We start from the raw sequence: 24,806 nt of genomic DNA on the forward strand, positions 1-24,806 counted from the left end.
TATGAGGAGAGGTTGGAGAAACTTGGTTTGTTCTCACTGGAACGACGGAGGTTGAGGGACGACCTGATAGAAGTTTACAAGATTGAGAGGCATGGACAGAGTGGATAGTTAGAAGTTTTTTCTCAGGATGGAAGAGTCAATTACTAGGGGGGCACAGGTTTAAAGTGCGAGGGGCAAGGTTTAAAGGAGATGTACGAGGCAGATTTTGTATGCAGAGGGTAGTGGGTACCTGGAACATGTTGCCGGGGGAATTAATGGAAGCTGATACGGTAGTGACTTTTAAGGGGCCTCTTGACAAATACATGAATAGGATGGGAATAGAGGGATATGGTCCCTGGAAGGGTGGGGAGTTTTAAGTCGGGCAGCATGGTCGGTGTAGGCTTGGAGGGCCGAAGGGCCTGTTCCTGTGCTGTAATTTTCTTTCTTTAATCAGATATGGTGTTGCTTCAGTGTCACTGGTACATTTTAATCTGTTTTTTTGAATCTAACATAAAACATATCAAGAATCCTTGATGAATTTAAAACATGGGCTCTATGGTGTTGGCTATTGCTTAATGGATAGCCTCTGTGAAAGCATTATGGTTCAAGCCCTACTCTACAGACGAGCAGATAATCTAAAATGTCAGTAGTTGTGGAGTCCTGTACTGTCGGAAATAGCATTAGGACAGACATCTGACCTCTCCGATGAACATAAAACATTCCACGGTGCTGTGTCAATAAAGAACAATGTCATTCTCTCTGATGTGCTGGAAAACATTTATTGCCCAAACAATATTACTAAAAGAAAAATGTGGTTATTTATCTTATTGCTCTTGTGGGACCTTCTGTGCAAATTGATTGCCATGTTTCCTACAGTGCCATCAAGTACTTTTAAATAAATCTCTGTTCCTCCATTCTGGCATCTTGGTCATCTTGAATTGCCTTTGCTGGCGGGCCCTAACTCAGGCATTCGCTCCCTAGTTCTCACTGCCTGTTTACCTCTAACTTTTGGTCAGCTGTCCTAATATCTCGCGTAGTTCAGTCATAAGTGCCTCAGGATGTTTTACCATGTTAAAGGTGTTATATAAATACAAATTGCTTTCCTGCTAGAATAATGCATACAAATATGATTTAAATCAATATGTTGAGACAGTACAAGTGGGTCTTTAGAAAACACAATAAAGACATTACTCGTTTAATTGTGAGAAGTCAAATGGCAGTTTCGGAACCGATACTTCAATTCCTCTGGATTCTCTCCTGCTCCAGTAACCAGCACTGTTGTCTTTTTCACCCCCAGTTGTTGGAGGCCAACACCAGACTGATGCTGTCCCAGTCTCAACACTTGCAGCAAGTGCAACAGCTAGAGGAGCAGGCTGGCAATGCAGTGCCCAAAAATCAGGTGGCAGAATTGCAGCTGAAGCTTATGGAGGAACAGAAGAAAGTGCAGCATCTCCAAGGACAGCTCAACACCCAGAGTCAGGAAACCAACAAGTTGATGTGTGAACAACAGGTAAAGCATAAGTCCTGTAACAAAGTTTTTTGGATCCAAGTTAAACCCTGGATTGGCTCCTCGAATGGATTAAAAAGTAATCTCTAACTTTTGAACTGTTTTTCCATGCTCAGGCAGTGATGAGTTCAGGTTTATGTAGGGCGTGGGGGCTTATATCTTGTATCCAAAGTTTTGTTGGTTGTAGCCTGACCAATGGCAGCTTGTATTTACACAGTGCCATTGATGTAGTAAATGTAGAAACATTCGGAGGTATTAGGGAAGATGATCACCAGCCTGGTCAAAAGTTTTCAGGAGCTTTTCAGGTGGCATGGTGGCAGTGGTTTGCACTGGTGCCTCTCAGCACCAGGGATCCGGGTTTGATTCCAGCCTTGGGTGACTGTGTGGAGTTTACATGTTCTCCCCATGTCTGCGTGTGTTCCCTCAGAGTGCTCCAGTTTCCTCCCAGTATCCAAAGATGTGCAGGGTAGGTGGATTGGTCATGTTAAATTGCCCCATAATGTCCAGAGATATGTAGGCTTGGGGAATTGGTGGGATAAATGCGTAGGGTTACAGGGACAGGGTGGGCCTGGATAAGGTGCTCTGTCAGAGAGTCAGTGCAGACTCAATGGGCCGAGTGGCCTCTTTCTGCACTGTAGGGATTCTATGATTTTTAAAGGAGTAAGAGATTTAGGGAAGGAATCCCAAAGCTTCAAGCCTTGGCAGCTGAATGCACAGCAGTAATTGATGGGAACGAATGACAGTTCTGGAAAAGCATCAAAGGAATGACAAGAATCCAAACCACATTCTGTTTGCAGAGGCTGGAATCAGAATCATCCTCTGAGCTGTCTAATGCCTTTAATTAATGTGGTTAGTTATCCCAAGGCACTTAACAACAGTATGATCAGACAACATCTGACACCAATCCAAACAAACAGAAATTACGAGGGGTTATCAAGCCATATAACAAACAGGTTTTAAGGAATGTCTTTAAAGAGGAACGGTATAGGTTTTGGGAGGTAATTATCGAGCCTAGATGTCTGGAGGCATAACTGTCAATGGTGGAAGTACTGGATCAAGTTACAGATAGGGAGAAGGGCCATGGAGGGATTTTAATGTGTGGATGAAAATAAATTAAGATACTAGTGGACCAGGAAGGAGCCAGTGCAGATCAGCAGCGTTGCAGGAGTGAAAGGTGAGTGGGACTTGGTGCAAATTCATCTATTATCCCTATGCTTGCTGACTTATATAGAGTCCCAGGTCAGCAATGCCTCAAATTTAGAATTCTCATCCTTGTGTTTAAATCCCTCCATTGCCACGCCACTTCCTTATCTCTGTAAATTTCCAGCCCAACAATCCTCTGATCTCTGCATTTATCCAGTTCTGTTCTCCTATGGACCCCAACTTCCTTCTCCTGATCATTAGCAGCAATACCTTCAGCTGTCTATGCCCTCCTTAAAACCTAACTTTCACTAGTATCTCTGTACGTGGCTCAATTTCACATTTTGTTTTAAAATGTTCAGGGCAATATAAATGCAGTTTGTGTAACTTGTTTTATTGTTGAATACAGATGGTACAGTCCAAGGAGTAAATTCATCGAATTCCTACACTGCAAAAGAGAACATTTGGCCCACTGAGTCTACACCGACTCACCGGCAGAGCATCTTACCCAGTCCCTATCCTTGTAGCCTCACATATTTTACCCCTCCTATCCCTCTAGCCTACACATTTTGGGACTCTAAGGGACAATTTAGCATGGCCAATCTATCTAACCTGCACATCTTTGGACTGTGGAAGGAAACCCATGCAGACACAGGGAGAAGTGCAAAGTCCACACAGTCACCCAAGGAATTGAACCCGGGTCCCTGGCACTGTGAGGCAACAGTGTTAACCACTGTGCCACCCTAATTGCTTGGCTATGAGGCAAATAATACAAATTAGCGCTTTCTGTTCCACAAAGGTCTGACTTGCAAGGCTGTCTGCCAATCAATTCTACCATTGCCCGTTAGACAAAACTTTGCTGTTTTAGTTGGGCTCTGTGGAAGTGAAATGAAGAATTGTCATTTTCTGATGTGTAGGTAGGAGCCCGTTCTCAATTGGAATGGTGTGAAGGATGATGGACTTCAACGACTTGGAGAGATCAGAGAATATTAAAGATTTAATAAGTATTCTAAAATACTGAAGGCTTTTGATGATGGGGAGAAACTGTTTCAAATAGCAGGAAAGTTGTTAATCCAAGGCCGATATAAGATAATTGTAAAAAGATATAGAGAGGAGATGAGTTTTTTTTTGTGCAGAAATCTGGAATGCAATTCCTGAAGTTGGGTTGGAAGCAGATTCAATTATTTTCAAAAGGGAGTTTGAATATATTTGAAAAAAACTAATTGAATTCCTTTCAAAAAGCCAGCAAGGGCATAATGAGTCGAATGGCCTTGTGCAGTATGGTTCTAAAGTTTCAATGTTCAACTGCATTTCCTATATTAATTTCCAGATTAATTGTAAAATGTTTATGTTCCCATTTTGACTAAGATAAATAACTATGTTCCATTTTAGGAGGAGTACAAGAGACTACTCAAGCGAATGGAGGAAAGGATGGAGGAGGTTGAACAGAAACTAAAAAGTGTACGAATAATGCTTCAAGATAAGGTGAACCAACTCAAAGTACAGGTAAGTAGTTGCAGAGTACGGGGTTAACATAACACTGGTACAATAGTCATAAACCACGGCTGTAGATTTTTTTTATTCATTCAGGGGATGTGGGTATCACTGGCTAGGCCAGCATTCATTCCCAACCCTAATTGCCCTTGAAGGTGGTGAGTTGCCTTCTTGAACCACTGCAGTCCATGTGGTATAGGTACGCCCACAGTGCTGTAGGAATCTCTAGAGATGTGAACAGAAATAGACTAAGATAAAACATTTGCTGTCATATGCAGTGTGCATCGGACCTGTACATTTTCAATGATTTTAAATGCAGCATTTACAGGCTAAGTTAAGCTTATTCACTTTATGACAATGTTCTTGGCTTTGGTGTAGCTTTACAAAGAGGTTTTTTTTTATTGAGGTGGTGAGTTGCAATCATTTGGTTGTTTCCCATTTGGGCACACACTTCTCAAAACTATTGTAATGACTCTGCTGTAATAAACTGGGACATTTGTTTGGGTGATTTGTGAATTGTATTTGTGGTGGGTACACTATTCGTTAAGGATTGCTGACCTCCATTGACTGCTTGTTTGGAAGTTTCTTATTTAAAAAAATTCTCATCTGTTATCAAATTCCTTTGAACGCAACCCATTCAGCTTGGTAACCTCCTTCAGTCCAAAACCTTCATCTCTAAGCTTCCCCCTATTCTGGTCTTTTGCACATCCCAGAATTTTATTGCTCTGCTTTGGCAATTATGTTACCAGGAGTCCAAGGTCTAGAATTGCCTCCTGAAATTTCTCCTCCTGTAAGACACTCTTTAAAACCTACCACTTTAATAACTAAGCTTTTGGATACTTGCCCTAATAGTGACCTCTGTCTGTACAGCTCCTATGAAGCACCTTTGGATGTTTTATAATGTTAAAGGTGCTATATAAATGGATATATTTCATTGTAAGAGGTTAATTTATCTTTTTTTGCCTGCAGTTTGCTAAGAATGCCAAGTCTGACCTGATGTTGAAGGACCTGTATGTCGAGAACGCCCAGTTGATGAAAGCATTACAGATTACAGAGCAGCGACAGAAGGGGGCTGAGAGAAAGAACTTCTTGCTGGATGAGAAAATTGCAGCTTTAAACAGAGTGTTAAGAAAAATTGCTCCAGCCTCTCTCTCCTAACAGTGTCCAAACATTACTGCTGCAGCATCATTTTAAAGGTCATTGATCTGAAACATTAACTCTGTTTCACTCTCCAGATGCTGCCAGACCAACTGAGTACTGCCACACAGCTTTTATTTCAGATTTTCAGCATCTGCAGAATTTCGCAATATTTACCTCTGTGGTACTTTTAGGCAACATTATATAATGTTTCATTCCAATGTTATTACTTGTGGAAAGATCAGAATCAAAGTAATCAGCTGAACAATTAAGTTCTTTCTTGATATTCTGTAGGATATTTCTTTCTCTCGATCTTGCAATGCTCACCCCATTTCTTTTCCCCTAAAAAGAGGGCAAGGACCTACAAAACCTTTTTATCCCTTCTCTCCCGCAGGTTGTGAGTTGTACTGAAGAGAAATACTGTACAGACGTGTATTAAAATGTGGGATGAGGGGAAAACACCAATTTAATTCCACTGAAGTAAGAGAGAGAGAGAGTAGTAGTTTACGGATATTTCTGCCTCCAACTTGCATACACGTCAATGTTGCTGTTTTTAATCTGCCTTCCTTACTTTAATCTGCCCTGATGCTTTATTTCTCCCTACCATTTCACAAGCAGGAGCCTGAGAAAAGAAAAAGTGAAGGAAATCTGATGTGGAAAGGGAAACAGCTAGAAATTAAGATGAAGAAGTTGAATGAGGAAGCATAAATTATAGATTAGGAAACGGATCTACTGTTTAACCATGATTTTGACTGACAATCAGAAGCAGTTCACTTGCTATAGACGAGAGAGGGGACATTTGGCCCAGTGTCTGTGCCGATGAACATGGAATTACCAAGCCTAATTCCACCTTCCTGCACTAGGTCATGCCTCTTCAAGAGACATGCAAGCACTAGTTTTGAAATGAATGTACAATCCACTGGTCCAAATCTTTGTACACCCCTGATCTAAGAACTAACTCTACTGCTGGGTAGGACATCTAATATACATTGATTACCTGTTTTCCCCTAATCTTGAAAGAGGCCTGACTGATATGAGGTTTCATGTTGCAACTATGATAATGGTGACAGCAACCGTCCTTAACTGATTTTGCAATAAGGATTTTACTGATGTCCCCAGTGCGGAACCTGACAGGGTTCATGTGTATATGATGCATAATTTTGAGGAGCAACTTTAATGTTTTAAGGGAATAAATATTAATGTTAATTTTTTTCATTTCCTAAATTGTCCTGGGTGACATCGTGTGAGATCTTTTGTAATTTTTGATTTTTTTTTCTAAAATCATCGCTGTTGTATAATGTATAAAATGTAGTTTTGATACAAGATGTGTATAAATGTTCAATTATTTGAAGATGAGACAATTTGTAAAGCTGACCCTGCTGTGCAGAAACCAAGTTTTATTTAACTGGCTTTGATACTATTTTGATAAACCTTTTTATAAAATCTAAAAATGTTATGTACAGATTAATTATATTGATTTGAATTAAAATGTATTTGTCTAAACATTCAATGTTCACTTACTCACTTCCACTCCCCTGCTGTACAAATGCGGGTTCGATCAGTTAAGTTCTAGCTCTTCCTTAATCTCACTTCAGGTTACACAGATCAATACATACAGCAATGGAAGACCATTGCTGAGTTGCATAATCACAGCATGATTTTGCTTTGCACCTTTTGTAAATATCCAAAATTCCTTTCATTATCAGTTACTACAATCACATAGTAAAGACCCAGCTGGTCTGTGAAGCAGAAAATAAATGGCAAATGGCTGATCAGTTTCTTATTCCTGATTTGTCTAACACCTACAAGGTTAGTTCTCTTGAGTGCTCCCAAAAACAAAAGCCTCATGAACATTTCCATTAAAGTTAATGTTTCTTAATTGAAGAGGGGAATCCATGTGCTTTAAAACAACAGCTGAAGAATTTTTCAACTTGCTGTCAAGTTAGCAAAGCTGATCTTCACAGCTAAAGCATATTTTAGCATAAAGTCTACAAGTCCAAGCAAGAAAAGTAACCCCACAGAAAGCAACGATTGTTTTCTTTAAACTGACACTCTCATGACAGCACGTGTTCCAAGATTCCTTGACGAATTAACTGTTCACATTTCCACCTGGGCATAAAATGCTGAAAGAAAGCAAAAGGACAAAGATTACTGATTTTAGAAATATTTATTTCTGGTGTGAGACATGATGGACCGAGAGTAAGCTAAATTCTTGGATTTTGTCAGTGAAGAATACGTCGACTTTTATCTAGGGTGCAGTGAATATAAAAGGCAATCATCTACCTTTTAATTAAGCCACATCCTTTGGTGATTGTAGGCAAATGGGGATATCTGAAATAATGAAGCTAGGTTACCGATACTGAGGGTGGGATTGCATGATGAGGTGAAATGGTCTGTTGCTGTTGGAGGGGCCTGCCAGGTTTTAACTGATGGTCTCTCAACACAGCAATGCCCCCCATCCATCCCAATCATTAGTAAAATGCCACAGGAGATTGGAGGGGTGGGGGAGGGGAGGATTTAACTGACCACTTAAGTGGCTCAATTAGGTCAGCATGAGCAGGCTGTCTGCCACTTTTCCCCATTATTGGCAAAATGGTGTGGTGGTGCGATGGTATGGTGACAGGAAGGCAATAGGCAAGCCACTCATTGCCTTCCCATACCATTTTGTCAGCCTGCCCACCAGTCACCAATGTCTCAAAATTCAGCCCCAAGAATCAGGAGAATCAAGAGCATAGACATATACAGAAGGACCTCTAGTGGTTAAATATTGTGTTTTGACTGTCCAAAAAGATCTTAACTGTGAGAGGCATTAGTGGAACTAATGTGTAAATTTTACAATTATAGTTGCTAGAATGGTAGATCCAGATGTGAAAATTCTCAATGGTGCAGTGGAGAATGTTAATGTTGAGATGGAAGAGCTTTACTGATCTGATTGAGTGCCAGAAAGAGAAATACTTCCCATTCCTTACTGATATATTTTGGGGACTCCGATAAAGGTGATCCATTTTAAGCAGAGAAGTAGAAAATGGAAGTAGCTTTCAAATGTGTCTTAAATACCTTGCAGAATTTACCTTAAATACTTTTTAAACATTCACGGACCATCTTATTTCAAAAACTATCTGTGCTGAAAGGATAGAAGGAATTTTCAGAGCAAAATTTGCAAAAAGCAGGGTCAAGTTTTACCTGGCTGTTTTTTTTCAGGAGCACCGTAGTACCATCATCAATTTCATATTCACCGTAATCTTTCAAACACCTTACCTAGAGGCGGGAAGGAAAATCCACAAAATACATGATGATAATTTGCATTTATATATGACCTTTAACATCGTCAAAAGGTCCCATGTACTTCACAGGAGCAATTACTAAACAAATAAAAACCTAAACTACATAAGGATACGTTAGGACAGGTAACCAAAAGCTTGGGTTGAAGAGATAATTTGTAACGAGTGTCTTAAAGAAGAGAGGGAAAGAAGCTAAAGGAGATAGCTGAAGAAATAGTGGAGGCGTTAGTTATGATCTTTCAAAAGTCACTGGAGTCAGGGAAAGTCCCAGAGGATTGGAAAATCGCTGTTGTAACCCCACTGTTCAAGAAGGGAACAAGAAAAAAGATGGAAAATTATAGGCCAATTAGCCTAACCTCAGTTGTTGGCAAAATTCTAGAATCCATCGTTAAGGATGAGATTTCTAAATTCTTGGAAGTGCAGGGTCGGATTAAGACAAGTCAGCATGGATTTAGTAAGGGGAGGTCGTGCCTGACAAACCTGTTAGAGTTCTTTGAAGAGATAACAAATAGGTTAGACCAAGGAGAGCCAATGGATGTTATCTATCTTGACTTCCAAAAGGCCTTTGACAAGGTGCCTCACGGGAGACTGCTGAGTAAAATAAGGGCCCATGGTATTCGAGGCAAGGTACTAACATGGATTGACGATTGGCTGTCAGACAGAAGGCAGAGAGTTGGGATAAAAGGTTCTTTCTCAGAATGGCAACCGGTGACAAGTGGTGTCCCGCAGGGTTCAGTGTTGGGGCCACAGCTGTTCTCTTTATATATTAACGATCTAGATGACGGGACTGGGAGCATTCTGGCCAAGTTTGCCGATGATACAAAGATAGGTGGAGGGGCAGGTAGTATTGAGGAGGTGGGGAGGCTGCAGAAAGATTTAGACAGTTTAGGAGAGTGGTCCAAGAAGTGGCTGATGAAATTCAACGTGGGCAAGTGCGAGGTCGTACACTTTGGAAAAAAGAATAGAGGCATGGACTATTTTCTAAACGGTGACAAAATTCATAATGCTAAAGTGCAAAGGGACTTGGGAGTCCTAGTCCAGGATTCTCTAAAGGTAAACTTGCAGGTTGAGTCCGTAATTAAGAAAGCAAATGTAATGTTGTCATTTATCTCAAGAGGCTTGGAATACAAAAGCAGGGATGTACTTCTGAGGCTTTATAAAGCACTGGTTAGGCCCCATTTGGAGTACTGTGAGCAATTTTGGGCCCCACACCTCAGGAAGGACATACTGGCACTGGAGCGGGTCCAGCGGAGATTCACACGGATGATCCCAGGAATGGTAGGCCTGACATACGATGAACGTCTGAGGATCGTGGGATTATATTCATTGGAGTTTAGGAGGTTGAGGGGAGATCTGATAGAAACTTACAAGATAATGAACGGCTTAGATAGGATGGACGTAGGGAAGTTGTTTCCATTAACAGGGGAGACTAGGACGCGGGGGCACAGCCTTAGAATAAAAGGGAGTCACTTTAGAACAGAGATGAGGAGAAATTTCTTCAGCCAGAGAGTGGTGGGTCTGTGGAATTCATTGCCACAGAGGGCTGTGGAGGCCGAGACGTTGAGCGTCTTCAAGACAGAAATTGATAAATTCTTGATTTCTCGAGGAATTAAGGGCTATGGGGAGAGAGCGGGTAAATGGAGTTGAAATCAACCATGATTGAATGGTGGAGTGGACTCGATGGGCCGAATGGCCTTACTTCCGCTCCTATGTCTTATGGTCTTATGGTCTTATGGCCAGAATTACTGAGCCTAGGCAGCTGATACCACATTTGTCACCAGTGGGTGAAGGAAATCTGGGACACACAAGCAGTCAGAATTTCCAGAGGACTGAACAAGGTTATCGAGATAGGGAGGAAGGCGGCCATAGAAGGATCTGAATAGAGTGATGCTGGGCTAGGCCACTGTAGATCCTCGAGCATAGAAGTAATGGATGGATAAGTGATCTGCAGGGTTTTTTGCTTTTTGTTATTGAAGTCGTTTTATTAAAAAGAAAATCTAAAAAGAAAACAAAATATATCAATTGATGACTGCCTAAAATCATTCTCCACCTTGTATGTTTAATGGGGATAAACTGCTACTACACAGTAAGATGGTTCATAACTGTCTGGTGAGTTATCAATCTTGGCCATGCTAGAGTAAGGAGACACTGGGCATGAGCCTGACATTGAGAGGAACATAAATAATATAGATTAGCTGGAGCAAAGACCCAGGTTAAGTCACCTATCAACTGATCCACAAACATTTATGTAACATTTGGAGACCCCAGGAGCAAGTGAAAGATAATATAGTTAAGCTGTAAAATCTGAAGCATCATATTAAAGTGCATATTTAGGCAGGAATCCCATCTGCTTTGAATTGAAACAAGATAGAAGTGACAATGGACCCAATAGTTTTTTTTCCAGAAGTTCTCTCATTTTCAGAATCACATTCAAAGTGACAAAGCCGTAAAAAATGATAGTCACTTCTTCACACACAGATTAATTAGAAGTTGTGATTAACCAGTTGACTAGGCAACAGATATCCAATTCTAATATCCAAAATATGATCTATCAAGCCAACTTCTTCAGGAGACACAATGGTCAAAAGTGATGTTTTCTCTTGTGGGTGAGACCAGAACGCAGGGGCACCCTTTTAAAATTAGCAGTCTTTTCGGACAAAGATTAGGAGAATTTTTTGTTCTTTGAGGGTTGTACGAATCTGGAACTGCCTTGGAAAGCAGTGGAGGTGGGGGTCATTGAATATTTTTAAGACGGAGTTAGACAGATTCTTGTTAAGTGAATCAAAGATCATCGGGGGTAAATAGTAATGTGGAAATCAAAAACAGACCAGGCATGATATTATTAAATGGCGGAGCAGGCTTGAGATGCTGGATGGTCCACTTCTGCTCCTATTTCACATGTTCATAAATATCCATGGTTGGACCTGTGTGCTGGTCATGAAAGTCAAATTACAACTTACTTCAATAAATAGACTCTTTGGAGGTTTCATATCTTGAGTTATGTCTAGGCCTTCTTCACCTCCAATGGACCTCATGTATGTGGCAAGCGACTTTTTGTACTGGTTGAACCATTCCGTCTGCAGGGAAAAAAGAATCAAAACTAATGCAAATGAACTCCTGAAACTGAATAATTGAAGGAACAGCACTGCAGAGCAGAAAATCTCAGGAAAACCGCAGCAGTGAATCCTTTCCTTTGGGAATCCTCACAAACTAATATTTGAATATTTTACTTGTTAAAAGCAAAAAAAAAATCCAAAAGTTTTGTTTTGTGCCACTAGGTTTTACTGACGGTCATGTAATTCATTCTCGAGATGGGATTGTCATTGCCAAGGGCAGCATGTATGCTCAGACCCCCAGAGGAATCTGACAAATCACCAGTCGAAGTGGAGATGGTAGATGGAATGAAAATAGAGAGGCGGGAGGTAACACAAAGGCTCATAGTGGATGAGTCACCTGGGCTGGACGGCTTGCATCTCAGGCTGCTACAGGAGGTGGAGGAGGAATGGGACAGACTAGATTGCTCCGCGGAATGCATAGTCTTGATGGACTGAATGCCTTCCTTCTGTGCTGTAGAGGATTCTATGATATTAGGACAAGTGATTAAAAGCTTGATCCATAGCTTTAAAGAGTGTATTAATGGAGACACAGGGGGTTGAGAGGTGGAAAAGTTTAAGAAGGAATTGCAGAGCTTTGGGTCTCAGCAGCTTAATCATGAAGTGAAAAATATTGGTAATAAAGGCCAGAATTGAAGGGATGGAGAGAGCTTTAAGGGTGGTACAGCTTGAGGGCTTTCTCCCCCCCCACCCCCGAGATATGGAGGGATTTGAAAACAAGGTTGAGAATTTTAAAGTCGAGGTGTTGATGGCCAGGAGCCAATGTACGTTAGAGAGCATAAGGGTGATGAGCGACTGAGACTTGGGTGTGAGTTTGGATACAGACTACACTAAAAGAATCTAGGAGGACAGGGTTGGATGAACTGAAAGGTTTTTCCTCATGCACAGTTTAGAGGCTCAACATTCTGTCTTAAAGCAGTTGTACCTCCTCAGCAGCAAAATGGAACCGAATTCCTGATGGCAGAACACTTCCATATTCCCACCTCAGTGATCGAATTCGCAATAAACGATCATATCTGTTGAGGAAAAAAAAAGTAAATATGGTTTTTTAGCTTTGTTCCTTTTGCTCTAGGTTTTCCTCCTTTATTTTAAAATAATATTTGTTCATGGGATGCGAGTGTCACTGGCAAGGCCAGTATTTATTGTCCGTCCCAAATTATCTTGGGGTGGGGGAGGCAGGATATGGTGCCATTATACTCAGTACTATTGGGGAGGGAGTCACAAGATTTTGACACAGTGACAGTGAAGGAACGGATGATATAGTCCCAAGTCAAGATGATATAGGACTTGGAAGGAAACTTGCAAGTGTGGTGTTCTCATGCACCTGCTGTTCTTATTCTTCTGGTGGTAGAGGTGTGGAGAGTGAGTGTGGTGCTGCAGTGCATCTTGTAGATGATACAGTGCTTGTGGGACTGAAGTTGTAAAATGGTGGATGTGATGCTCCTCAATTGAGCGGCTTTATCTTGGACAACTTCTTGAATGCTGTTGGAGCTGCATTCATCCAGACATGTGAGGAGTGTTTCAAATGAAACAGGAAATGCTGGAAACACTCAGCAGATCAAGCACCTACTGTGGAGAGAGAAACGGATGCTGCCTGACTTGTTAATATTTCCAGCAATTTCAGTTTTTATTTCAGATTTCCACCATCTGCATGATTCTGTTTTTTAATTTTTCAAATACTCTGAAGAGAATTTAATCTCACTCCTAACTTGTGCCTTGTAGATGATGGATAGAGTGGAGAGTCAGGAGGTGAGATACCCACTGCAGCATTTTCAGCCTATGACCTGCCCCTGCTGCCAGTGTTTAAGGGGTTGGTCCAGTTAACTTGCTGATCAATAGTAACTTGATGGTGCGGGAATTCAGCAATAGTAATGCTGTTAAATGTAAACTGGAATCGGTTAGATTCACTTTTGCTGGAGATGGTAATTGTCTGGCATTTGTGGTGTGAATATTACTTGCCACTTATCAGCCTGAGGCTGAAAGCTATCATGGTCTTACTGATCTTTAGAACACACCCATTCATACTGGCTCTTCAGATCTTGTGTTATCCTATCTTCCTCTTTCAAGCGCAGTGGCTTTGGCGGGTCCTGATTCTGTGCAACACGTAAATATTGCCAGATCAATCATGGAACTCTGATTAATTTCTGCACCATCTTTTTCCAGAAACCTACTGCTATTGAAAGCACCTCAATGGTGTTTCAAAGTCTGGTTTACTCCTCCCAATCTCTGTTAACTGATCCAGTCCTGCAACATATCTTAAGCTGCCTGGGCCCAAAGTTCTGGTAATCCCTCCCTAAACCTCTCCACATCTTTCCTCCTTTAATACATTTCTTAAAAATCACCTCTTTGATCAAGTGTCTAAAAGCCGCCCTCATTGACTAATTTCTGTCCTATTACGTTACTGTGATGCACCTTGGAATATTGCTTTACATTAAAACGTGTCTTAAAAACACACATTTTTGCTGTTAGATTCTCTTTACAAGATTTAAAGGTAAAAATTGTCGAACTTTTTAAAGGCTTTCATTCAACACTGACGCCTGATACAACACACTGATTAGATTTACTACGCATCTTCTTCAGCTCTCTCCTTTGAAGGAACATAATGATCAAAAAGCATGTTAGGAACAACACCAGATCAAACAGTTGCAGCTAAAGGAGATACCAGCCTGGTGAAGCTACAACTCAGGGCTAAATGTATGATAAAGGGCAGAAGCAGCATGTTATAGATAGACCAGAGGCTTTCCATAAACAACAAATCAGATCCAAAGCTCTGTAGGCCTGTCATGGTCAAGAATGGTGGTGAAAAATTAAACTACAAGAGGAACGTCACAATCATCAATGATGGCAGAGCTTAGCACATCAATACAAAAGAGGAGGCTGAATTTGTGCAACCATTTTCAGCCAGAAATGCTGAGCAGATAATCCATCTCTGCCTTCTCAGAGGCCTGGGGCGGCACGGTAGCACAGTGGTTAGCACTGCTGCTTCACAGCTCCAGGGTCCCGGGTTCGATTCCCGGCTCGGGTCACTGTCTGTGTGGAGTTTGCACATTCTCCTCGTGTTTGCGTGGGTTTCCTCCGGGTGCTCCGGTTTCCTCCCACAGTCCAAAGATGTGCGGGTTAGGTTGATTGGCCAGGTTAAAAATTGCCCCTTAGAGTCCTGAGATGTGTAGGTTAGAGGGATTAGCGGGTAAAATATGTGGGGGTAGGGCCTGGGTGGGATTGTGGTCGGTGCAGACTCAATGGGCCGAATGGCCTCCTTCTGCACTGTAGGGTTTCTATGATTCTATGATTCTCCCCAGCATCACAAATGCAGCCAATCTGATTCACTCCAAGTGATATCAGAAATGGCTGAATCTCTGAATATAGCAAACACTATGGGTTGTGGTTGATAAAAGTTTGTGCTCCAGAATAGTCACATTTCTGGAACAGCTGTTTTAACACAATTATAGCATAGGCATCAACCAGAAAATGGAAAATTAGAGGTATGTCTTATCCACAAAACAAATTGGACAAAAGTCTAATCTGGCCAACTACAACCCCATCAGTTTACTCCCAATCATTGACAGCTTTATCAAGAGGCACTCATCAATAATTTGCACATTAATGTTCAGTTTGTGTTCTGCCAGGACACTCAGCAGACCCCATTACACGGCTTTGGCCATAATAGAAACAAAAGAGGTGAATTCCAGAGCCAAGCAGTAAGTGGCTGCTTTTGACATCAAGGCAGCATTTGACTGAGTGTGGCATTAAGGAACCCTAGTAAAATTGAATTCAGTGGATATCCGGCGGAACTTTCTACTGGTTAGACTCATTTAGCAAAGATGATTGTGATTATTGGAGGTCAAACATCTGAGCCCAAAGACATTGTCCTTGGAGCACTGTCCTTGATGGCGACCTTTGCATTATAAGGTCAGAAGTGCAGATGTTTGTAGTGTTCAGTTCCATTTGCCACTCAAGTCACAAAACTATCTATGACTTAATGTAGTAACGTTGGGACAACATTCAGAGGACACCAATTTAATGTGGTTGGCAAAAGAAGCAACAATGACAGGATAAAGAAATACAGCAAGTGTTTGGGATGTAGAATGCACTGAGAGTGTGGTAGAGCCGGATCTAAATTGAGACTTTAGAGAATTGGATAATTATCTGAAGAGAAAATAAAATGCAAGGCTTTGGCAAAAAGGCGGGGAAGTGAGATTAGGGGAGTTGTTCTTGCAGAGAACCAGCATGGACACGATGGGCAGAATAGCTTCCTTCAGTGCTATAACCACTCAATGATTCTAAAAATGCCATTTGTGGAAGTCTACGTTTACACATGAAACAGTGTTATTTGGATAAGATACCAGAGTATGTCCAATCTATGTGGAACTGTACCTGAGCAAAAGCTACTTTAAAATAACCTGGTAGAGTATGACCCCTTGGTCACAGCTCCTATTTGAACTGCTCATATCGTCAAATTAATAGTCACTAATTTAACCAAACTGCAGATCGGAAAATTCAGCATTTAAACATGTTAGTCATTAATTCTGTCCAACATGAATAAAGTCAAATAGGAATATTTGGACATTGGCAGATATTTTATGCTCCTTTTAGATCTGGAACTATAGTAACAATGTGTGCCAAGGTGATTTTCTTATGACTAAGGGTAATTACATTAGAGAACTGAAGAATAGAAAACCAATCTGATGCCAAGAATAATCTTAGAACCATAAATCAGAAGACCCCTCCATAATAATTAAAATTACAACGTACAGGTATGCTAAAATACAGCGCTTATTCCTCAGCAAACAGCAGTGACGAAACTTGATTGTTGGGATTAGGTCTGTCCTTCCATCAGATTTAGCTTCATTCCTGCAAAGAAAATAAATATTTCACTGACTTGCTTTTCATTACTATTCTTGTATGCAGCCCTTTCAGCATTTGCTAATTAAACATAGTATATTCTGGAATACAGAATAATGACATAGAGAAGTTTACTTCAAATGGAAGTATCGAAAGGATAATAAGTACCACAGAACTCAGACCTCCAAGCAATTTCAGTCAAAAGAGTGAGACCATCACCTGGTGTCAAACTGCCACATCTAAATTCTTCACAGCAATCACTGGTTTCTCCTCAATAAAAATATTACCTTGTAGCCACTTCTCCCCACCCCATCTATGTGCCTATGCTGCCAATCACAGGCAATATGACCATGGACACTAAGCATCTCCTGCTATTCCAGTGCGATGGTCTATACGCGTTTTGGGAAAAATATTTTATGTTGGGGTGATGGTCCCTTTAAGACTAGGTTTCTATGGGAGATGATTTCTAGTAAAGCACCTTGCTTCCAGTAGCTGATCATATGGCCAAGTTGCCTGTGAGATAAACAATAAAAGGGCTAACAAGAAGTTAATTATAGGGGAGAGTAAATGGTGGTTCACATACTTAAAGAAACTGTAATAAAATTCAGTATAATGTGGTGCTAGGGATTGCAGGCCTTTACTTCATATATTCAATATATCAGAACTGTGTAGAATTTAAGCACAGAAATAGATCATTCGGTCCAATGGTTCGATGGAGGGGTTTCAGCTCCAGAGCAACCTCTTCCCACGCTACTTCATTCATAGAATCCCTATTCAATCCCATGTGCATAACCATCTAATTAATATACTCTCAGGTATTAATCCAACTTCCCCTTAAAATGAGATATATGCTATTACCCTCAACTGTACCTTGTGACAGCAAATTTCACATTCCAACTACTGAATGACTAAGTTGGGGGTAGGGTGTTAGCGTGGATTGGGGATTGGCTATCCGACAGGAAGCAGAGAGTCGGAATAAATGGGTGCTTTTCTGGTTGGCGGATGGTAACTAGTGGCGTGCCGCAGGGATCGGTACTGGGGCCTCAACTATTTACCATTTATATAGACGATCTGGAGGAGGGGACTGAGTGTAGTGTAACAAAGTTTGCAGACGACACAAAGATAAGTGGAAAAGTGGAGGGCATAGAAGGTCTGCAGAGAGATTTGGACAGGCTGAGTGAGTGGGCGAGGATCTGGCAGATGGAGTATAACGTTAACAAATGCGAGGTTATTCACTTTGGAAGAAATAATAGCAAATTGGATTATCTAAATGGAAAGAAATTACAACATGCTGCTGTGCAGAGGGACCTGGGGGTCCTTGTGCATGAGACGCAAAAACCCAGTCTGCAGGTGCAACAGGTGATCAAGAAGGCAAATGGGATGTTGGCCTATATCGCAAGGGGGATAGAATATAAAAGCAGAGATGTCTTGCTGCATCTGTACAGGGCATTGGTGAGGCCGCAGCTGGAATACTGTGTGCAGTATTGGTCCCCTTATTTGCGGAAGGATATATTGGCCTTGGAGGGAGTGCAGAGAAGGTTCACCAGGTTGATACCAGAGATATGGGGTGTTGATTATGAGGAGAGACTGAGCAGATTGGGTTTGTATTTGTTGGAATTTAGAAGGCTCAAAATAAAGGGGGGTCAGTTTAGGACAGAGTTGAGGAGGAACTGATAGTGATCAGGAGCAGGAACCCTGGCCGATTTCCCCTCTCTAACCCAGGGATCACTGGACAGTGATCAGGAGCAGGAACCCTGGCTAAGAGCAGGTCACTCAGTGTAGATGAATGTTGTTTTTTGTCAGCATTACACTGGGTGAGCAGATTGGTTCCAGGCCTTTGGGAAGCTGTAGGTGGAGATTGAATCTATGAGGAAGAAATGCTTCCTCACTATAGGATAGGATATAGGAAGGATGTCCGAGGTAGGTTCTTTACCCAGAGAGTGGTTGGGGTGTGGAATGGACTGCCTGCAGTGATAGTGGAGTCGGACACTTTAGGAACATTTAAGCGGTTATTGGATAGGCACATGGAGCACACCAGGATGATAGGGAGTGGGATAGCTTGATCTTGGTTTCAGATAAAGCTCGGCACAACATCGTGGGCCGAAGGGCCTGTTCTGTGCTGTACTGTTCTATGTTCTGTTCTATGTATTTGTTAATGACTATGTTGGCTGCTAGAAACATCGAGACGGTACTGCATCCCTATGTAATCTCTTTCAGCCCCATAAATCTCAGAGATATTGGTGCTCCTCTAACAGTAGTCTCTCAAGCATTCCATTGGTCATTGCACCTTCCATTGCCTAGACACTATGAACAGAGAACAGTACAGCACAGGAACAAGCTCTTTGGCCCACCAAGCCTGCGCCGATCACACTGTCCTATCTAGACCAACCACCTGTATCCCTATATTTCCCCGCCTGTTCATGTGTCAATCCAGATAAATAGAATCATAGAAACCCTACAGTGCAGAAAGAGCCATTTGGCCCATCGAGTCTGCACCGACCACAATCCCACCCAGGCTCTACCCCATATCCCTACATATTTACCCACTAATCCCTCTAACCTACGCATCTCAGGACACTAAGGGGCAATTTTAGCATGGCCAATCAACCTAACCCGCACATCTTTAAATCTTAAATATCACTAACGTATCTCCCTCAACCACCTCACTTGGTAATGCATTCCAGGCCTCCACCACCCTGTGTAAAAAAACTTACCCGCACGAGTGTACTGAACATTTCCCCCCTTGTAATTGTCATTTCTGCCCCGGGAAAACATTTCCTTATCTATGCCCCCCATAATTTTACAAACTTCTATCAGGTCACCCCCTCAGCCTCCATCTTTCCAGAGAGAACAATCCCAGTTTATTCCATCTCTCCTCATAGCTAATACCCTCCATAATTGGTAACATCCAGGTAAACCTTTTCTGTACTCCCTCCAAAGCCGCGACATCCTTCTGGTAGTGTGGCAACCAGAATTGAACACAGTATTCCAAATGTAAACCAATGTTTTAAATAACTAACATAATTTGCCAACTTTTATACTCGTTGCCCCGGCTGATGAAGGCAAGCATGCCATATGCTTTCTTCACCACCTTTTCCACCTGTGCTGCCTCTTTTAAGGATCTGTGGGCTGTACTCCCAGATCTCTGTGTGTTTATGCTCCTGATGGTTCTGCCATTTATTTTATAGCTCTCAACTGAATTGGATCTATCAAAATGCATCACCTCACATTTGTCCAGATTAAATTCCATATGCCATTTCTCCACCCAATTTTCCAGCCTATCAATATCCTGTTGTATTCTCTGACAATTTTCATCACTATCCACAACTCCAGCAATCTTAGTATCATCCGCAAACTTGCTAATCTGTGCTCTGGGATACCCTCACTATAACTCTCCATGTTGCTTTCTTCCTTAAGACACTTCTTAAACCCACCTTTAACCAAGCTTTGGGATACCTAATGTCTCCTTTCTGGCTTGGTGACATATTTTGTTTTATAATGCTCCTCTGAAAAGTGTTGAAGGTGCTATATAAACACAAGTTGATGTTACATTAATGCAAGTAGCGTAAAAGATTTATGTATGAATGCCGATTTCCTTTTTAAAATATTTATCCAGTGCAGCAGTGAAAATTAATTCTTCTTGGACATTTTCCAAATGCAGAATGTTTTGAACGATTACTTAAAAAGTTCTGCCTTATATGGCCTGCTTCTGCACTGTAGAGATTTTATGATGTAGAGACTTTCACAATCGCCAAACATCTCAAAATGCTTTACAGTCAGTTCAGTACTTTTGAAGTGTAGCCACTGTTGTAATGCAGGAATGGCAACAGCAAATTTGCACTCAGCAAACTCGCACAATAGCAATGTGATAATGAACAGATAATCTGTTTTTTGTGACCTCACAATCAGGAAGGAGTGTGAAATATTAGGTTAAATTAAAATAGTCAGAAAAGAAGTATTAAGGGATTTAACATCTTTGAAATTATACAAACTCCCATGATTGGATGAAAAGTCCCCAAGCTGGTTGAGGGAAGCAAGAGACAAAATAGCTGAGGCTCTGACCATAATTTTCAAAATTTCTCTGGCTACAGGGGTGGTGCTGGAGGACAGTTGACACCATACCACTGTTTAAAATGAGAGAAAGGTATAGACAAATTTATGGTTTACATGGAGCATTCCCTGATCAAGTCCTTTGAGTGGCACGATGCACAGTGGATAGTACTGTTGCTTCACAGCCCCAGGAACCCGGGTTCGATTCCCGGCTTGGGTCACTGTGCAGAGTCTGCACGTTCTCCTTGTGTCTGCGTGGGTTTCCTCCCACAGTATGAAAGACGAGCTGGTTAGGTGCATTGGCTTTGCTAAGTTTCCCCTCAGTGTACCTAAACAGGCACTGGAGTGTTGCAACTGGAGGATTTTCACAGTATCTTCATTGCAGTGTTAATGTAAGCCTACTTGTGACACTAATCAAAACTAAAAAAAAAACTTAAAACTACTCCGGCCCCCTCCCACAACTCCTTTATTGGTACATCGATGACTATTCTGGTGTCACTTCATGCTCTCATTTGGACCTGGAAAAAAATGGGTGTCCTGTTCTCTCTGGGACACGCTGGTCCACTCCTCCATCACACCCGACACTTTAACTCCTGCCCACAGCACCTTCCCATGCAATCGTAGAGGGTACAACACCTGCCCCTTTACCTCCTCCCTGCTCACCATCCCACTCCTTTCAGGTGAAGCAGCACTTCACATGCATCTCCTTCAATTTGGTCTACTGCATTCGCTGCTCCCAATGCAGTCTACTCTACCTTGGAGAGACCAAACGCAGAGTGGGTGACCACTTTGCAACCACCTTCGGTCTGTCCGCATGCAGGACCCAGACCTTCCTGTCACTTGCCACTTCAGCACAACACCCTGCTCTCCTGTCCACATGTCCATCCTTGACCTTTTGCAATGTCCTAGCAAACCTTAACGCAAACTGCAGGAACAGCACCTCATAGAATCTATCGTGCAGAAGGAGGCCATTTGGCCCATCGAGCCTGCACTAACAACAATCCCATCCTATCCCCATAATCCCACATATTTACCCTCCTAATCCCCGACACTAAGGGACAATTTATTATGGCCAATCAACCCAACCCGCACATCTTTGGACTGTGGGAAGAAACCGGAGCACCTGGCTGCAATCTTCCAATTGGCACTTTGCAGTCTTCTGGACTGAACACTGAATTCAACAACTTCAGAGCATGAGCTCTCCCTTCCACCTTCGCCCCATTTCCATTTATTTTATTTCACCTCATTCATCCATTTTATCATCCTTCTTTCTCACTTCCATTTTTCCACTTCTTCATTCCAGCTCTCCTTTGTGCCAAACACCACCCCCCTCTGCCCCTTTCAGGGCAACTGCCATAATCCCCAGGCAGTCCTTTAACTATCCTTAGCTCTGTTCTGCCATTCTGCATTCTGATCATTTAATGAACACTTTTAGCATCTTCTCAACCTTCTGTATCCTCATTTACATTTCCTTTGTCCCATTCCACCACCCCCCCGCACCCTCATAGAATAAATCTCTGCTGATTCTCTTTACTCTTAATTCTGACGAAAGGTCATCTAGACTCGAAACACTGGCTTTATTCTATCCCCACAGATGCTGTCAGACCTGCTGAGATTTTACAGCATTTTCTGTTCTTGTGTTGGGCGAGCAAAGGCTAATGCTTGATAGTCCTTTTTGTGACCAAAAAGATGTTTCCAATGGAGTTCTGTAGGGCTCAATACTAAATCTCTTGCTTTTTGTAGTCTATATCACTGACTTGGACTTGATTGCAGGACAGGTATGATTATCAACCACATAGCCATTTTTGTATCATCTGCAAACTTCTTGATGGAGAAGGAAGCTGTAGATTATAGGAAGATATCAATGGATTAGTCAGGTGGGTGGAATGCACAATAAATGGTAGGATACACACACATGGAGGAACAGAGGGACTTTGGAATACATGCCTACAGATCTTTGAAGCGTAGAGTCATGGAGTCATAGAGGTTTACAGCATTGAAACAGGCCCTTCGGCCCAACTTGTCCATGCCGCCCTTTTTTTTAAACTCCTAAGCTAATACCAATTGCCCGCATTTGGCCCATATCCCACTATACCCATCTTACCCATGTAACTATCTAAATACTTTTAAAAGACAACATTGTGCTCGCCTCTACTACTACGTCTGGCAGCTTATTCCAGATACTCACCACCCTCTGTGAAAAAATTGCCCCTCTGGACACTTTTGTATCTCTCCCCTCTCACCTTAAACCTATGCCCTCTAGTTTTAGACTCCCCTACTTTTGGGAAAAGATATTGACTATCTAGCTGATCTGTGCCCCTCATTATTTTATAGACCTCTATAAGATCACCCCTCAGCCTCCTACGCTCCAGAGAAAAAAGTCCCAGTCTATCCAGCCTCTCCTTAGAACCCAAACCATCAAGTCCCGGTAGCATCCTAGTAAATCTTTTCTGCACTCTTTCTAGTTTAATAATATCCTTTCTATAATAGGGTGACCAGAATTGCACACAGTATTCCAAGTGTGGCCTTACCAACGTCTTGTACAACTTCAACAAGACATTCCAACTCCTGTATTCAATGTTCTGACCGATGAAACCAAGCATGCCGAATGCCTTCTTCACCACTCTGTCCACCTGTGTCTCCACTTTCAAGGAGCTATGAACATGTACCCCTAGATCTCTTTGTTCTATAACTCTCCCCAACGTCCTACCATTAACTGAGTAAGTCCTGCCCTAGTTCAACCTACTAAAATGCATCACCTCGCATTTGTCTAAGTTAAACTCCATCTGCCATTCGTCAGCCCACTGGCCCAATTGATTAAGATCCCGCTGCAATTGGAGATAACTTTCTTCACTGTCCACTATGCCACCAATCTTGGTGTCATCTGCAAACTTACTAACCATGCCTCCTATATTCTCATCCAAATCCTTGATATAAATGACAAATAATAGTGGACCCAGCACTGATCCCTGAGGCACACCGCTGATCACAGGCCTCCAATGTGAAAAACAACCCTCTACAACCACCCTCTGGCTTCTGTCAAGAAGCCAATTTTGTATCCATTTAGATACCTCACCCTGGATCCCGTGAGATTTAACTTTATGCAACAACCTACCATGCGGTACCTTGTCAAAGGCCTTGCTAAAGTCCATGTAGACAACATCAACTGCACTGCCTTCCTTCATCTACCTTCTTGGTTACCCCTTCAAAAAAACTCAATCAAATTTGTGAGACATGATTTTCAACTCACAAAGCCATGCTGACTGTCCCTGATCAGACCGTGCGTCTCTAAATGCCTGTAGATCCCGTCTCTCAAAATACCTTCCAACAACTTACCCACCACAGATGTGAGGCTCACTGGCCTGTAGTTCCCAGGCTTTTCCCTGCAGCCCTTTTTAAACAAAGGCACAACATTTGCCACTCTCCAATCTTCAGGCACCTCACCTGTGACGATCGATGATTCAAATATCTCTGCTCAGGGACCCGCAATTTCCTCCCTCACCTCCCACAATGCCCTAGGATACACTCCATCAGGTCCCGACGATTTATCTACCTTGATGCGCTTTAAGACTTCCAGCACCTCCTTCTCTGTAATATGTACACTCCTCAAGGCATCACTATTTATTTCCCCAAGTTCCCTAACATCCATGCTTTTCTCAACAGTAAACACTGATGAGAAATATTCATTTAGGATGAATAACCAGCCGACTGAACAAGTAGATGGAATACATGGAATACTTGCCTTTAATGAGCTATGGCAAGGGCAGGGAGGAAATGCTGGAACTGTATAAAACACAGCTTGGTTTGGTTGGTCACAGCTAGAGTACTACGTACACTTCTGGTCACTATAGCTTAGGTAAGAAGTGATTGCACTAGAGAATGTACAGTGGAAATTTCAAAGGATGTTGCCTGGACTGGACAATTTTACTTATAAGGAAAGATCGGATTGACAGGGGTTCTTTTCTTTCGAGCACGCAGAGGAGACCTACTGAAATATGAAAAAAAGAGAGTTCAGATATGCCCTATTCCCTTTGGTTGAGGGTTCTATAATCTGGGGGAAATAGATTTAGGGTATGTAGGGGATTTAGAAAGGTTTGAGAGGTAATTTTCCACCCATGGGATGGTAGGGTCCGAAACTTTCTATCCTCAATGTTTAAAAAGTACATGGATATGCAATCGAAGTGTTGTAACATACAAAACTACAGATAAGAGCCAGAAAGTAGGATTGGCCTTGATTGCTCTTTGTCAGCTGGCACAGACACG

At 42.0% G+C, this 24,806-nt stretch overlaps 2 protein-coding genes across 3 annotated transcripts in view; one reads left to right on the forward strand and one right to left on the reverse strand.

The window, feature by feature from the left end:
* Window positions 1–6,757, forward strand: part of ninl (ninein-like) — a 132,453-nt gene extending 125,696 nt beyond the window's left edge. Inside the window, exons 24-26 of the mRNA XM_078230189.1 lie at window positions 1,277–1,489; window positions 4,019–4,132; window positions 5,090–6,757. Of these exons, the coding sequence (XP_078086315.1) occupies window positions 1,277–1,489; window positions 4,019–4,132; window positions 5,090–5,278 (516 nt within the window). The 3' untranslated portion in view covers window positions 5,279–6,757. The remainder of the gene's footprint in view (window positions 1–1,276; window positions 1,490–4,018; window positions 4,133–5,089) is intronic.
* Window positions 4,187–24,806, reverse strand: part of gins1 (GINS complex subunit 1 (Psf1 homolog)) — a 31,159-nt gene continuing 10,539 nt past the window's right edge. Inside the window, exons 3-8 of one of the 2 annotated variants that reach the window (XM_078230205.1) lie at window positions 16,404–16,502; window positions 12,577–12,667; window positions 11,499–11,615; window positions 8,441–8,515; window positions 7,308–7,380; window positions 4,187–4,345 (exon numbers count right to left, since the gene is read on the reverse strand). In XM_078230205.1, coding sequence (XP_078086331.1) covers window positions 7,312–7,380; window positions 8,441–8,515; window positions 11,499–11,615; window positions 12,577–12,667; window positions 16,404–16,502 — 451 coding nt within the window. In that variant the 3' untranslated portion in view covers window positions 4,187–4,345; window positions 7,308–7,311. Of the gene's footprint in view, window positions 4,346–6,623; window positions 7,381–8,440; window positions 8,516–11,498; window positions 11,616–12,576; window positions 12,668–16,403; window positions 16,503–24,806 lie in introns of those variants that run through there. The other variant, XM_078230204.1, reaches the window with a different exon arrangement.

Source organism: Mustelus asterias, chromosome 15 (genome assembly GCF_964213995.1).
Source record: "Mustelus asterias chromosome 15, sMusAst1.hap1.1, whole genome shotgun sequence".
Classification (NCBI taxonomy): Eukaryota; Metazoa; Chordata; class Chondrichthyes; order Carcharhiniformes; family Triakidae; genus Mustelus; species Mustelus asterias.